A 16959-nucleotide genomic window follows, 5' to 3' on the forward strand; every position below is an offset into this window, starting at 1 on the left:
AAACTAGAGCAATAAAAGGTTAATAAGTTTTGGTATGCTATTATTTCCTCCCCACCCAGGTCTTCCCCAACCTGAGGTAACTTGGTTTAAGAACGAAAGCTTCCCAAGAACTCAAGTGTTCTCAGTTGCAAATGAGTCCTTAATCCTTAGGAATGTTTCACATGAAGATGCTGGAATGTACACTTGCACAGCCTCCAATGCTCTTGGACAAGCCATGGCCACAACTGTTCTCCGATTGGCTGGTAAGTACAAAATTAGGCCCAGTGGTACCAAGAAGTGCCATCAGGCCACTGCCAGTGACTCTCTGCCTGAACCACACTTCTGCTTTCTCCTCTGTGCTTGTGCTGTCCGTGTTAGCAAAGTCACTTAAATAATGCAGATGAAACCCAGAGAGAAAAAGAAATCCGAATTACCTTTTACTGAGGAAAATGAAGAAGACAGGGCTGGGCTAGATGAGCCATTGGCCTGATCCAGCAGAGCGCCTCTTATGTTCTTACGCACCCTACCCTGAAATCACAACAGGCAGATCCAGTTCACTGCAGCATTCCTAAGAAAACACTTAGTGTGTTTTACCAAACCATCCGCAACACTTATTCCTGAGATGCACTAGTGAAGGAATGGGTTTCTGTGCAGTCAGTTTAAAACTGTCTCACCCCTCCTTTTCTTCTTAGCATTTCTAAAATGCTTTAACTTGAGCTGTTGAGCAAATGCATAACAAGAACACAGCTGCATAAACAAGGCTCTCTCCTTTATCAGTCTGTAACGATAAGGATGGCCTTGTCCACTCCAAAGTGGAACAGGGATGACACTCTAGGTCTTATCTTACCACAACTCTGACGCACAGACCTAAGTCCGGGAACAGCGCCAGAGTATGTTCTCGGAGATGGTGACCTCTTCCTCCAAGATAAGAGTAAGAAGAGGAAGATCCTTTTATGGTCAGAAGTACAGGAAGGAATACCCTTTTATGGTCAAGAATACCAGAGCAGGATCATATGTGATGTCAACCTATGTACATAGGCTGACGTGGTTGGATTCCTGGGGAAGGAGGGAGAGGGTGCCTGGAGGATATATATACTGCATGAAATTTCTCATTTCTTTGGACTTGCTGTGGACTGTGGACTGCTATCCGGAGAGCAGAATAAACTCTTTCTTTGAATCAACCTCGGTGTCATTTAACTTCCTTCCTCCTGTCCCGGAGCAACGCAGACCCAATCGGTGAACTCCAATAAGGCTACACTAGGAAGTAATACTTTTGCCCCACCCCTCTTTCCTCTCAGAACGAAGATCTCAGAAGCCTAACAATGGATCATACGGCAACAGTAGGAGAAAGCGTGTCCTCATGGCATCTGGGATTGGTACCAACATTAGCGTGGTACCTGGGGAGCTGTTACGGATAGGTAGGACTCCCAAATATATTTGTCGGTGTTGGAAGTCAGGTGTCAGTTCGGGGCAACAGGGCCAGCTTGTCGTGAGTCGATGCTTTGGAGCAGAGGGTTGGATGACAAGGAAGAATATGAGCGTGTGGTCTAAAACAAAGTGGTTGGTTGAGTGGGAAACTTAGCCTCCCAAAATGGTGCGCATGAGAATAACTGGGAAATGTAACTTTATAGACTGTTTTTTAAAGAAATCCAAATCTCATAGGAAAATAGGCTAACAATGCCCTTGCTTTCTAGGTTGTCCTGTGCATCCCAGTAGGAAGAACACAATTCGCTGGTTCTTCAAAAATCAACCAATTGAAGAAATGAAAGGCTTTGATCATAGGAGCCTGGTTGGGGGACGTATCCTAGAGGTGAACGTTATCTCTGAGCAGCTTGGTGGACAATACAGATGTTGGACATCATCGAGTTCCAAGCCATTGTCTGTCTGGGTAAATGTCAAGAAGGAAGGTTTGTTGAAGATTCCATAGCCCAATTATTAAGTTTCATTATATTTCCTTCTTTAAGCATTGTTGATTGTTTGTACCAAATTACAGTGGTACCTCGGGTTAAGAACTTAATTTGTTCTGGAGGTCTGTTCTTAACCTGAAACTGTTCTTAACCTGAGGGCCCACTTTAGCCAATGGGGCCTCCTTCTGCCACCGCGCCACCGGAGCACAATTTCTGTTCTCAACCTGAAGCAAAGTTCTTAACCTGAGGTACTATTTCTGGGTTAGCGGAGTCTGTAACCTGAAGCATCTGTAACCCGAGGTACCACTGTACAACATAAGGCAACAAGAATCTGCTGTAAGCATTTTGCGACTTCCCTGGTGTTAGAGCTTAGGGTAGAGGTAGCTAACCTGATGCACTCCAGATGTTGGACTCCAAATCCCTCTAGCCCCAACTGCCATGACCAATGGTCAGGAATGATGGGAACTGTAGTCCAGCAACATCTGGAGGGCACCGCAATGGCTGTCCCCAGTTAGGGCAAAACAGAAGACGGGGCTGCCATTGAGACTGGCTTCGCTCTGTCTCTTTCTCTCCTAATCGCTTCATTATGACCAGCCTCTATGGCATGATCTTGTTAGGCTAGGAGTGTCTCCTTCCCCGTCATTAAACTGGATTGTATATAAAGGCAAACCAGCCTTCTTCAACTTTGTGCTCTCCAGATGTCCCTGGACTACAACTCCAATCATGCCTGACCGGTGGCCATGCTGGCTAAGACTGATGGGATTTGTAGTCCAAAATGTCTGCATAAACAATAGTAACGTGTAGTACAGTCCTTGAATTCTTTTATGAGGCGACTGCAGCTGATACTATCTGAAAAACCCATTCTTCCCCAATCATGGGCATTGGCTGTCTTGAGAGAATGCACTGTGTCATGGAGATTCATTATTTGAGCACCTTACGTGTCTGAAATATTGCTACGGGGTGGTTTTTGCAGCACAGTGGGTATTTGGAAAGAACCCCTATGCTGTATCTTCATGGCAAAATAAATATAATACAATATTTCAGTCACACTTGCACTCAGTAAATTTTAACCATTTCTGCTTTGAAAAGGGTTCTTTTGTATTATTTTAAGAAAGCCAGAAGTAATAAGGAATCACTGAAAACCCAATAAGTTAAAGAATTCATTATGTGCTGCGGGAATGAGACTGTGGACACAGCTGGGAGCGATCAATTATTCTTGGATGTTATGGGACCAACTCCCCACCCCCCTCACCAAAAAAGGGAAAAGAAAAGGCAACCTCGCGACTTCTGTGCTTGCATAGAAATCTGTCAACATTGCATCGTACTTCATCTTCTAAATTATGTCTGAAAGGGGGCAGGGTGGGATCATTTTGAAATGTAACCCAGTTTTTTTAAAAGGGGCTTTTTGCTGGAGACTGTCACCCCCTAATGCACAGAATTAATAGGGGAGCAATGTTTTTGTTTTAGTAGACAGTTATTAAACTAATCCAGATTCTTTTTTTTTTTATAAAAAAAAGTAATGTAATGATGCTAGCTGGTTATGGTGATATGACAATGTGCTCCAGTAGAAGAGATGTATGTGATACATAGGGGTGTCAGAGAATTTCGGCGAAATAAGAAATGGGAACAGAAATTGCCCATGTTTGCTTTTTTGCCCCCCTTCTGGAATGGGAATCGCTTTTCTTCATTGCTTGCAGCCTGCAAATGATATATAATTGATTGTGCTCCCCCCATTTGCTTTGTGTTTCCTTTGCACGGAAATGAATGAAATAAAATAACATGATGGCAGTGGCAATTAATTATGTAAATTGCATAAGTTTAAGAAATCTTGCCACAGCAGACAGAGAGACAAATAACCAGTGCTTTTCCCCCCTTAAAAAAATGTTTAGGGGTACTCTCATTTTCCTACTCATATTGAAATACTGCCCCTCAATGAGGCCAAACTTAGATTCACAAAATGTTAAGGGGTATGCGTACCCCTGCCTACCCCCAGAAAAAAATGCACTGCAAATCACATAGCTTTTGGCAGATGGCAATGCAGCAGGCGATGGATAGAGAATGGAAAAGAACAGCTGTTTACATCCTTAGCTGTCCAGAATAGCAAAATGGTGGCAGGGCAACACTCCATGCGTCCCCCCCGCAACATGCTACAGGGTCCCATTGCCACAAATGTTGCTCGTCTAGACCCACGTTTTGGCTGTGTGGAATGATCTAGGGGCTCCACATTGTTGGACTTGCATTCGACCGAGCGATTCCTCCGGTCGAGTCCCCCGACGTGATTAACGACCTGAGCCTTTGATGAGACTCCAAGCACGTTCCCTCATTACGCAGAGTATCCAGCACGCAGGGAAGGACGAGAAGTTTATTAGCTACATTGCTAAAGAGTTTTATTTCTAACTACGCAGACAGAAAAGAAACACATGCTCTCTCTGTGAAAGCAGAGAGCAACTGAACAAAGGAACAGGAAACCAGTAACATCACATCCGTCTCCTGACTTCCATGAGACTCCCAATAGCCTGGAATCTCTGGAATGCAAAACAGAGTCTTGGGACTGCACAGTGGCGCAAACAGAAACTAACACACATGGCACCATTCAGAGGATTAGATTTGGCCCATAAACACTGAATAAAACAATCCAGAAGAAAACATTACTGAAGAAAGTCAGGTACACAGGGAACACATTCGAAACACCATATTTAACGGGAAACTAAAACATTAGCTTGAAGATTTCAAAATAAAACACGACAAAGGAGGTCAGCTACGGAATGCTCATTTAGCGCAGCAAAGTTAACAAAATAATTTTTATCTTAAACGTTTCAAAAGAAAGCATTGCCAAAGGAAGTCAGATACAAAATGCACATTTCAACCAGCATAATTAGCAAGAGAATAAAGTTATGGGCATATCTGCTGCCGTTGCTGCCAATCCTGCCAATGGTGGCTCATGACAGGCAGCGGCTGTGGAAGCTCAGGCTCAGTGACCTGGGTCTGCACTAAGAAACAGCCAAGATGGTCTCTGGCCTCTTCAGCAGCCTCCGCTTTTGTAGCTGGAGTCAATCAGAGCCCTGTCCTCCCAGGCCAGGTGGGGAGAGGCCCGCAAGGCAGGGAGCAGGTCTTCCAGGATCCACATCCAACATGGTCTCCTTACCTGGGCAAGGCAGGGCAGCAGTGAGTCAAACTGCTGATCTTGCCTTGACTTTGCTGTTGCCCTGACTCATCCCTGTTCCGTCTACTGCAGTGGTGCCAGTATCAGGAAGACAGCTCTGACACTGGCCGCCACACTGGATGGTACTGGGCAGGGCCAAACACATACACATTCTTATGGTTCCTGTGTGTTACTCCCTGTAGAATAATTAAACACTTCAGGCAGTGGGGTGAAATTTTAACCATAAAAATAGGAGTTGTGAAGGACTAACCTGCCCTGCGTTAGAACCAAAGTCCTGATCCAATCTCTGCTTCCTGTGTGACTGCAGATCAGTTTTTTTCAAAATGCAAGAGGTCCTATTCATGGATCTAGTTTATGGTTACCAGATTTTTTTCATTCCGGGGACACCTACCTACCTTCCTTCCTTCCTTCCTTCCTTCCTTTCTTTCTTTCTTTCTTTCTTTCTTTCTTTCTTTTTTAGCTGAGCAGCAACAGAGAGTCAGTAATCGGGATGGCGAGGCAAAAGACCCTGGGCCCAAGCACACGTGCATATTGTATAAAGCTGCAAAGCCCTTCTTTCGCACCCTACGAAACATAAATGCACAGAGTTATTTTTAAAAAAACTGGGCAATGGCACGCCGCCTGCCCATGACTCCCGAGCCTTCCCCAATTTCCTTCCCCCTTTGTTTTGACAGAGGCTTGGGAGTCGTGGGGGGCGGCCATTGCCCAGGAGGGGCCAGCCTGGTAGTGCAGTTGGCTCTGGCTGGCTTCAGGAGATGCTAGCTGCCCTGGCACAGGAAAAATGGCGGGTGCGCTAACAGGCTGGCTTTGGGCTGCTGAGGCTGCTGCTGCCACATTTCCCAGGGACAGATTTGCAAATCTGCAGACATTCCGGGGACGGAATTTGTCCGGGGACAGATTTGCAAATCCAGGGGACCTCAGGAACCAGGGATGTCTGGTAACCCTAATCTAGTTTGGCCATTAGATCACACTAATGTTCTCTGAAGCTTCCTGTTCCGTGAAAGTTCCTGCCCACTTTTTAGGGCGTCTTCACGGGCACTTCTTTAGTAGTAGGTTAAATGCCATCTTTGAATGGAAAGATTATGAGTTCAGTTCTTGGCATGTCTACCAAGGAGGACTTCATCTGGCAAGGGTAGAAAAGACCTTGGAGGACTTGCATCTGAAAACTTTGATAGCTGTTTATAGAGAAGATGGATCTGGCCTTGGGAGGCTGTTGTCCTGACTCAGTATAAGGCAGATCCTCATATCCCAAAGCGTTCTAGGTTTTTTTAAAAAATGGTTGATAGTTTATAGTAGAGTTAAAAGCTTGGAAGCTGAACCTATCCAGTCCCACCACCACCACCCATCCCATCCCATCTCATTCTCACATCAACAGCATCACTTAAAAGGGTAAATAAAACACACAGAGGTTCCATTAGTAAAGTCTTTGCTTACAGTTTCTTCATATTTACAAGGATGGTTTCGCATTCTAAGCCTACATGGTGGAAGCTAATTTCATTGCTATTTCATCAGAGGGGGTGCAAGGAGCGAGAGTTGGGCAGGAAACCACAAAGTGTATTTTCCCTATCTATTAATGTCAATCCTGTCCTCTGCTGACTGGAGGCATGCAAGGTTGCTCATACCCAACAAAGCTGACATTATATTTGAGGTGCAACCCGTAACTTATACTCTTGCTTACCTGCTGCTTTCTCTCCTGCTTTTAATAGAGTATAGATGGCAGCTTGGCGACTGGAACACTTGCTCTGCTACTTGTGGGAACTCAGGAACCCAGTTCCGAAAGCTGCTGTGTGTGGGTGCGAAGGAGCAAGAAGTGAACCTGACATTGTGTGACGAGAGTCGGAAGCCGACTGTAAATTACCAGTCCTGCAACACCCACGATTGTCCTGCCAGGTATACACTTCCTCTTTTTTAAAAAATGATTTTATTAAAGCTTTTTCATAATACAACGAATGACAGTAATTAATCTAAATTAAAACAAAAACAGGGAGAGAAAAACACTGAAGGAAAACCAAAAAAAGAACAGAACAGAAAAAATAAAAAAGAGGAAAAATGAAAAGGACTTCCGATTTTCTGTCTGTCTAAAGGAATTTAATCGAAATATTCATTCTAGAATGACATCCAATTGATCTGCTCTCTGTTAGGCAATATTTTCCCAATCTTCCAAGCCAAATGTCTCAGATTAATTCATTTTCCTTTTTACTCAAAAGGGTGTGCACTTCCCATTTCTTGTTTCTTCCAGTATTTTATCTACTTTTGTCTAAAAAGGTCAAGGCAGGAGTGCCTGGCGTGCTCTGGTCCATGGGGTCACGAAGAGTCGGACACAACTAAACAACTAAACAACAACCATCAAATTACAATGTTAGTGTCTGAATGTCATTTATTAGATAGATAGATAGATAGATAGATAGATAGATAGATAGATAGATAGATGATAGATAGATAGATAGATGATAGACTGATATTTCTTAATCAACATTTCCTTAAAATGTTTATTGGAATAGAGTGGTCTCTGTCAAGCACTTGAAGATCAACAGGGAGTTGCAACCTTCAGAAAAATGATGGGTGAACCTTAATATTAATTCCAAATGGGTTTTTTTTGGGGGGTGGCAAAATATTAGAGATGCCACCAGGAGAATATGGGATGCATGTGTACTGCGTTAAGGGTAGGAAAGGGAACTTCACTGCATTGTTGACAAGGTCCAATTTGGCCTCTTAAAAAGCTGGTTTTAATTACGGTGGACCATTAATGGAGAAGATCTGCTTTTGGAAAGTATGCACTGGCTAGTGCCAGTGTAGTCGGAAACCCACCCCTGCCTGCCAATGCCCAAAGCATTTTTTCAGGCGGTTTAAAAACATCTGTAGTGCTGTTTTTAAACAGAGTAGAGGACAAATGGATAAACAAATGTGCTGCTTAAAACAATTTTAGAAGAAAAGGGTAGCCAGATAAACTGAAGCATGGGAGGAAAGGGGAAGACTGACAGCAGGACCCAGCATTCAGTCTGCAGATATATACATATGTCATGCAAATTGTGTAGCCAGGAGGAAATTGGACTAACACCGCAGGTGAAGTGGGACAAATCCCTGTCGGATCGCCCCTCCCCTTCTGAATGTTTCCAGCAGAGCCTCAGCCAAGTTGAATTTTAATATGCCAATCATATTTTGTGTCTCAAAGCTGTGAGAAACTGTAAACCAGGCTCAGTTCAGATCAGTTCTGGGTGTTTTCTCACTACACAAAGGGAGGGCCAAACTACATGTGATATTAAGCATGTATTTTGCAACCACATCAGGGTTTTATACAAAGCAATCACAGCAGGCTGGACTGCGGCACACAGAGAAGAGATGTTTCACCCTTTCCTCCCCTGCTGTGGTCTCAGTAACAGCCCCCTTACCTACAGCTAATATTAGCTCTGGCAAGAGAACATTTGCCCTTGGTACCTTGCTAGGAAGGATGCAGGAGAAATTATGCTTGGTCCACATTTTCATGCAAACATACCCACTTAACAATTCCCAAAACAATATGTGAACCACAGCACACAGCCGCCTTTCAAAATTTGTGTTCTCTGCATTTTGCAAAGCAGTTCAACAACAGCTACAACAAATGCGTACAAAAAATGGATATGTTAGGGGAAAGCATGCATGAAAATGAATATTCAAATGAAAATAATATGCAAAAAAAATCATAATGGGGGGAAGTGTTTATTTCACAAAATTGCATACAAAAACGTTTGTTGGAAGAAATGCACAATGAAACGCTGGCAATTTTTCATGAGAAGCAGAATGTAACATTGGTAAAATGAGAAATGAAAATTGACAGATATCCCCACCCCTGTTTGCTACATTGGCAATCATTCCCAGCTGGATGAAAAGGTCTCTGCCACTGGTGTCCTTACTTGGTATTGTGTTAAATTTACCTGCTGTTATTTTCTGTTTTGCTTTTAACTGTGTTTAGCTGTTTTAATTGCACTTTGTACATTAACTTGAGATGTGTAGGGAAGGCAATTGATTGATGATGATGATATCCAATCAAGAGTCCATATAATAGCGGCAGTATTTATGAGCATGGATATGCCATTTTCTTAACCACTGTGGCTAATAGCTGTTGAGAGAGCAGAATGCACTGCTGTGAGAAACCAGGAGCAAATTCAACCAGGGTTAATTGCAGCAATGGAGCATTGGGGCAATCAGAGCGATGCTGATGGCGGCAGCATCCTGGTAGCAGCACTGCTGATTGCTGGGATGGGATTGGGCAAAGCAACACAGCGAGGTCCAGGGAAATCTGGGTTGGTCATGGTGGCCCTGCAGGTGTGTGCAAACCTGCCAGATGCTGCCACAATCTCATCGCTTGCCCTCCCCACTCCACCCCAGTGAATGCAGTGCAGCTACCTTCAGAAAACTGCAGCCGCTGCCTCTCCCTGCAACACACCAGTGCTGTTTAAATGTGCTGGTCATTCAACAAATAGACATAAACACACACAAAGCCTTACTTGTACAGCATTGCATGTACAGCCATTTAAACCAGATTTCTGGCAATGTGGCATACAGTTGGGCCACAGGTCCTTGGTGTGCTAATGATCTGGCAGAAGAGCTCCGCTGGATCAGATGGAAACCCAATCAGTCCAGCATCTGGTTTGCATCACTTCCAGCCAGATGCTTCTGAGAAGCCCATAGGCGGTAAAGGAAGTGCAGTACAGTGGTACCTCAGGTTAAGAACTTAATTCGTTCTGGAGGTCCATTCTTAACCTGAAACTGTTCTTAACCCGAAGTACCACTTTAGCTAATGGGGCCTCCCGCCACCGCTGTGCTGCCGCCGTGAAATTTCTGTTCTCATCCTGAAGCTAAGTTCTTAACCTGAGGTACTATTTCTGGGTTAGCAGAGTTTGTAAACTGAAGCGTCTGTAACCCGAGGTACCACTGTAGTCCTCTCCCCAGCAACTGCTATTCAGACACTGTGGTGCCACTTTAAATGGCTTCCCCACCCCCCAAAAGAATCCTGGGAACTGTAGTTTATTAGGGTGCCGGCAGTTGTTAGGAGACATCCATTCCTCTCACAGCTACAGTTCCTAGAGCTCCCTGTGAAGAAGAATTGATTTTAAAACTTGCCTGGGAATTGTAGCTCTGTGGGGGGAAGAGGGGCCTTCTAGCAACACTCATCACCATTGACAAGACTGGTTAAAATGGTAGGATAGTGCTTTAAATATGTACTGTTGATGTGGCCTGTGAATCTGAGCTTCCATGTAGCCAATAGGTATCATGGATTTACCATATAGCTGCCATGGACATTAGCCATCCTAACATCTGAAGTTACAACAGATAGCCCATAGTGCTCTCTCGCTCTCTGTTATGATGTGACTGTTGTTACTTCTGTTTTTTTGTCTCTACTTTAACATTTTCTCTCTGCAGATGGACGACGAGTGCCTGGTCCGAGTGCTCAGCTTCATGTGGCAATGGGTTCCGCCACCGGCAGAGAATCTGCAAGCAAGTCAGAGCCAACGGTACTGCTGTAACGTTGCCTCTGTCTGCTTGCACACACAAAGAGCATCCTTTGGAAAGGAAACCTTGTGTGGGACATTCGTGTACGGAATGGCTTATTCATCCATGGGGCCAGGTAATTAATTACCTGTTGATTGACTCATTAATAGGTGGACTTCAGTCTACACCCACCACACAGCCTCCAGTGAGGTTTCCTGCACAAGCCTCATTGAATAAGGCCCAGCAGAAACACTTCATGTGGGAATGTTCAGGGATTCAGGAGAGGATATATTGTCTGATAACAGCCTTTCCAACTTGTGTTAACAAGTTCACAATTTAGCAGAGTAACATTTCCCCTTTTAAACTTGCAGCGGATGTGTTTGCTCAGGCTCGCTAAAGCCTCTATAATAACTGTTCTGGTATTTTCCCCTTATTCCCTCATAAGAGATAAGACACGACACAGTCTTCTATAAAAGTATAAAAAAGGTTTACTCACATATCATTCTGTTCACAATAGGATCCCAGAAGGCAGACGTAGCTTAGAAAAGTAACATATACCTGGAAACTATCTCATAAGAAGACAGTCCCTTTGTCCTCTCTTGGCTGGAGCCAAGAGAGCATCTTTGGCTAAGCAGATGTTGCTTCTTCGATGCATGTAGTCAAAAAGAGAGAGAGATGGCTGCCCTGCCCTGTGCTTTTGTCGTTACCTGCACAGGTGAGGCCACACCCACCTCTAGTCACATGCAGAGGAAGTCTGTCCCAGCCCAGAAGGAAACAGGAAGTTTACCTGCTGGCTGGACAGACATTCCTCCCCATGTGTAAACATGTTCACTCTAGGAATGTTATACTTGACTGCTCTTGTGTTTCACATCCCACACTTCATACGCACTCATTTTATTGAATTTTAGCAGTTGTGGTTTGTTGGTTTGTTTGTTTGTTTGAGGATTTCTTTAAAGGAAATTAAACAGGACGGACCAAAAAATAATAATATAATACACCAACAGGCACAATCCCTGTGCGTTTCAGCAGAAAAATAAAAAAAGGATCAAGGATTAGAGAAGAGATACGGAGTCATCACAGGGAAAAGACCAGCAATGATACATTCTGTGTTTAGGTAGCGGCTTAGAACCCAGGCATTTGACCAACTCACACTAAGGTGAAAAAGTGTTTGGGAATATTTTATTTTATTTATTACATGGTTCTCCTCCTTCCCATTTCACCTCACAACAACCCTGTGTGGTAGGTTAGGCTAAGAGACAGTGAGTGGCTGAAGGACACCCAGTGAGCTTCATAGCCGAGTGGGGATTCAAACCCTGGCCTCCCAGGTCCTAGTCCAACACTCAAAGCCAGACTCAAAGCATGGTGAAATTCAGGAGGAAGGGAGGCAGATACCTTAAACGCCATTACATCTCAAGATTCCTTTAAGAAACTTGTGTCTGTGTACAATCTTCACATCAGCCCTATGAGGTACATTAGGCTAGAAGATAGCAACTAACGCAGGTATTTCCCCCAACTTCTATGAATTTTGAAGACTGGTTTTTAAAAAATAATAATAATGTGTTATTGTTTATTTCCTATACACTGCTTGATTGTAAAAGAAAAACATCAGAAGAGGTTTATAAGAAGAATAAAATGATGTTGGTAATTAAAGGCATCTTACAGTATATAAATAAACAAACAAAGAAACAAACACATTATTAGTATTAGTATTATATAAATTTGTATACTGCTCTATATCCATAGATCTCAGAGCAGCTCACAGCATAAAACCTCAATATAAAAAACAGAAAAGACAACCCCTTCCACAACACGTTTTTAAAAGGGCATAGGGTGTCAGTATATTTAAAACAGCATTTAAAAACCTAAAGAATCTAAAAAACAATTCTGTTTTTTAAAGGCTGGATTAAAATGTCCAACCCAACATCAGTAGCCAAAGGCCTGACAGAAGAGAAATGTTTTAGCCTTGTGCCTAAAGAGGAGTAATGATTGCACCAAACAAGCATTTCTGGGGAGAGTACTCTACAGTGGACGCTCAGGTTGCGAACGTGATCCGTGCGGGAGGCACGTTCGCAACACGCAGTGTTCGCAACATTTGGTGCTTCTGCGCATGTGCAAAGCATGATTTAACGCTTCTGCGCATGCGTTGAAACCCGGAAGTAACCCGTCCCGGTACTTCTGGGTTCGTCGCGGTGCGCAACCCAAAAACGCACAACCTGAAGCGTCTGTAACCCGAAGTATGACTGTACAAGCAGGGAGCCACCACTGGAAAAGGCCCGTTCTCATGTTGCATTTGCAAAACCAAAGCAGAAAAGTTGAGCCAGGACCTTTATTCTGGGTGTTCAGCAGCTGGCAGCCCTTGATGCAAACCTGGGCCTTCTGAGCGGTGCTGTGTGGCTCCCTGATTCTCAGCCAGAGAGCCGAAAGACAGGTGGGGTTTTTGCACAGTATCTGTTGGCCACGGTGCTTTGCAGCTGGCTGTTTGGAGTGCGGGGAAGCGACGAGACGTGCTGCTGCAGAAAATGAGTGGCTGTCCGGGGGCCTTACTCAGCGACTCGGAGCGTTTGGCTCCATCCCGTGAGAACTCCCCTCTGAGCAGCAAAGTGCTTAGATGGCAGGCCGTGCCAAGATTATTATTATCTTTTGTTTCAGCTACTTTGATGAGATATTCTGCTGAAATATTTTTTCAGCGCTAATCATAACATAACACCACACCATGGAAACCGCAGCCAAATATTTGACTTCTAATATTGCTGTTGAATTAATTGTGACAGCAAGAGCCCAGCGGGAGGGGGGGAAGGGGGGCAGAGAAAAAGAACAACCCTTCCCTGGGCTTCTCCTGGAACAGTAGCAAGAGGCTGTGCTGTGGGAGGGATAGAACTGTCAATCAATTGCAGAACGGATGATGCTTTGCATACAGAAGACCTCTGACGCTGTATCTCGGGTGTTTGGAAAGACCTTTCTCCAACTGAGATCCTGGAGGGTCACTTCCAGCCAGAGTGGACGATACTAGGCTAGGTAGGAAAGGTGAGGCATCTGCTTCGCACGCAGAAGGGAATAGGTTTGTACCCAGTGTCACAATGCTCCAACCCAAAGGTGTTACTGTTAGCAGTGGAAGGGCAAGCCTCACTGCTATTGTGACATTTCTCCCAGGTTCAGGTTAGGTCCCTCCCACCACGAGTGAATTGCAGCCATTCACTTCAGTTATTGGAAGTAAAGAGACCATCAAGGACACTCATACAGAATGGCCATAGCTCATTAGTACCAGGATGCGGGTGGCACTGTGGTCTAAACCACTGAGCCTCTTGGGCTTGCCGATCAGAAGGTCGTTGGTTTGAATCCCCTCAACAGAGTGAGCTCCCATTGCTCTGTCCCAGCTCCTGCCAACCTAACAGTTCAAAAGCATGCCAGTGCAAGTAGATAAATAGGTACCGCTGCAGCGGGAAGGTAAACGGCATTTCTTTTTTTAAATTTATTTTTAAAATATAACTTTATTGAGTAATACAATCAGATTTCCAGACACAAAAGCACAATTATTTACATTTTTACCAAACGTAAACTGTGGGGGGGGGGGGGAAGAAACAAGAAGTGAAAAAAAGAAAAGAAAAAGCTGTTTTCCATGAACAATAACTCCAGAATTACACTTACACACATTATAAAATACATTTCTATGCGCTCTGGTTTCTGTCACGGTCTTCCGTTGTGCCAGAAGCGGTTTAGTCCTGTGGGCCACATGACCCAGAAAGCTGTCTGTGGACAAACGCCGGCTCCCTCGGCCTGAAAGCGAGATGAGCGCCACACCCCATATGTCACCTTTGACTGGACTTAACCATCCATGGGTCCTTTACCTTTACCTTTAGCTCATTAGTAGAGCACAGACTTCACATGCAAACGGTCCCAAGGAAAGACTCCTGCCTGGCACCCTGGAGCACCGCTGTCAGCCAAAGTAGGCCAGACAACAATAAGCTACATGGCCCAGTGGCCTGATGTGCTTTCCTAGCTATGTCCTATGGCAGGCATAGGCAAACTCGGCCCTCCAGATGTTTTGAGACTACAACTCCCACCATCCCTAGCTAACAGGACCAGTGGTCAGGGATGATGGGAATTGTAGTCTCAAAACATCTGGAGGGCCGAGTTTGCCTATGCCTGTCCTACGTCGAGTCCAGGGGGGGAGGGGATGGCCTTGGCTGTTTGCTTTTCTCCTCCTTAGTGTTGCCCTTGTAGAATTTGGCTGGGGAAGAGAATAACAATAACAATAACAATAATAATTTATTTATACCCACTCTGGGTGGCTTCCAACAAAAGATTAAAATACAGTAGTTCGTCAAACATTAAAAGCTTCCCTAAACAGGGCTGCCTTCAGATGTCTTCTAAAAGTCTGGTCGTTGTTGTTCTCTTTGATATCTGGTGGGAGGGCATTCCACAGGGCGGGCGCCACTACTGAGAAGGCCCTCTGCCTGGTTCCCTGTAACTTGGCTTCTCGCAGTGAGGGAACCGCCAGAAGGCCCTTGGTGCTGGACCTCAGTGTCCGGGCAGAACGATGGGGGTGGAGATGCTCATTCAGGTATACTGGACCAAGGCTGTTTGGGGATGGGGATAAAACTACAACTAGTCAGCTTCACCTGTCATTGACTCAGCCTCTGGCTTCACCTGCTGCTGGGCTCCCTGTCTTCCACCTTACCAGCCCCAATGGGTACCTTCTACACAAGGTTTAACTATTTGCATCTCGTACCTGGAGGTGCAGATCTCTGTGTCTCTGACTGGTGTTGTTTATCCCCTTCCTTTTCAGTGCACAGGCCAATGCACAGGTCGCGGAGTAGGCTTGCAGCATCGCCTTGTTCAGTGCCAGCATTGGAACGGATCCGTGGTATCAAACTCACTGTGCGATGAAAAGAGCAGGTACAGTTGCCATCTGATAGGAATAGCCCTTTACCACTTTTAACACTTCCAGCAGATGTTGCGTCACACATTATTTTTAACAGATGCTGCTGGGAAGTTCTGGGTCAGTGGCTGCCTCATCTTGCCACCCTTGTGCAGCCCCTTTGATGTTTAGTTAGGTTATGGCTGCTTGCCATAACTACCACTCCTAAATCAGAATTGGAGCCTTTTCTTCTTCTTCTGTTAGCAGCAGGCTGTCCTCCAAGAGCTGAAGTAATGACAGAAGCTGGAAATTTCATTTCATTTCACTTTTAATTTGTATACCACCTTTCTATATTACTATGCAGCAACAAAATATACAACAAAGAACACACACCTTACAATAATCTGATGCAATACAAAAAGTTGTAATAAAGCCATAATAAAACATAACTTTATAATGGAACACCTTATATCAATAATATTCAATTACTTTAGGATATATTAGTACAGTCAGGGATGCGGGTGGCGCTGTGGGTTAAACCACAGAGCCTAGAACTTGCCGATCAGAAGGTCGGCGGTTCGAATCCCCATGACGGGGTGAGCTCCCATTGCTCGGTCCCTGCTCCTGCCAACCTAGCAGTTCGAAAGCACGTCAAAGTGCAAGTAGATAAATAGGTACTGCTCCGGCGGGAAGGTAAACGGCATTTCCATGCGCTGCTCTGGTTTGCCAGGAGCAACTTAGTCATGCTGGCCACATGACCCGGAAGCTGTACGCCGGCTCCCTCGGCCAATAAAGCGAGATGAGTGCCACAACCCCAGAGTCAGCCACAACTGGACCTAATGGTCAGGGGTCCCTTTACCTTGGTTCTCAAACTTAATCCATTCTGGGAGTCCGTTCGACTCCCAAAACCATTCGAAAATGAAGGTGCTGCTTCCAGTTGGCTGCAGGAGCTTCCTGCACTCAGTCAGAATCCACGTCGGATGTTCAGCTTCCGAAGAAAACGTTCAGAAACTGGAACACTTACTTCTGGGTTTGCGGTGTTCAGGAGCCAATTTGTCCAAAACTAAGCCCTTCGCGACCCAAGGTACCACTGTACACAATAAAGTTAACTCTCAAAACATCAGTAATTAAACAGAAATCTGAGACTGGAAGGCCAAATGCAGCCCCCAGGCCTCTCTCTCTGACCCTGGGATTCTCCCCAGACCACATCCCTCACTGCCCTTGCTTCACACCTTCCTTGAGTGTTTTTGCCAGGCTGGGATATGTCATTGAACTCTGATTATAGCTCTCTCCTGCCTGGATGTGGAATAGAGGGAATGTAGAAATGAGTTCTTTGTTTTGCCTACTTTCACCTCTGGTTCTGCCCACCACTGGAAAATGGTCTTCAGAAGGCTGACCAGAAGTGAATGTGACCAATAGACTGAAAAGAGTCCGCCCACCCCACCCCCGCCGCATTCTGACATGCGCAAAGGCAAGTATAGCTGCTCTCTTGGGTCTCCATCCTCCTGGCATCTACCAGGATGACATAGGGCTCTTGCCCAACATCTCTCAGAGTGTGGCTATCTCCAGAACCGCAGGGTACA

The 16959-nt window shown here is 45.0% G+C and overlaps 1 protein-coding gene across 2 annotated transcripts in view; it reads left to right on the forward strand.

The window, feature by feature from the left end:
- ADAMTSL3 (ADAMTS like 3) overlaps positions 1-16959 on the forward strand; it is a 274771-nt gene that overhangs the window by 252222 nt on the left and 5590 nt on the right. The window contains exons 23-28 of one of the 2 annotated variants that reach the window (XM_053365546.1): positions 60-242; positions 1278-1397; positions 1674-1886; positions 6756-6939; positions 10450-10654; positions 15305-15414. In XM_053365546.1, the coding sequence (XP_053221521.1) occupies positions 60-242; positions 1278-1397; positions 1674-1886; positions 6756-6939; positions 10450-10654; positions 15305-15414 (1015 nt within the window). Of the gene's footprint in view, positions 1-59; positions 243-1277; positions 1398-1673; positions 1887-6755; positions 6940-10449; positions 10655-15304; positions 15415-16959 lie in introns of those variants that run through there. The other variant, XR_008327567.1, reaches the window with a different exon arrangement.

Source organism: Podarcis raffonei, chromosome 14 (genome assembly GCF_027172205.1).
Source record: "Podarcis raffonei isolate rPodRaf1 chromosome 14, rPodRaf1.pri, whole genome shotgun sequence".
Lineage (NCBI taxonomy): Eukaryota > Metazoa > Chordata > Lepidosauria > Squamata > Lacertidae > Podarcis > Podarcis raffonei.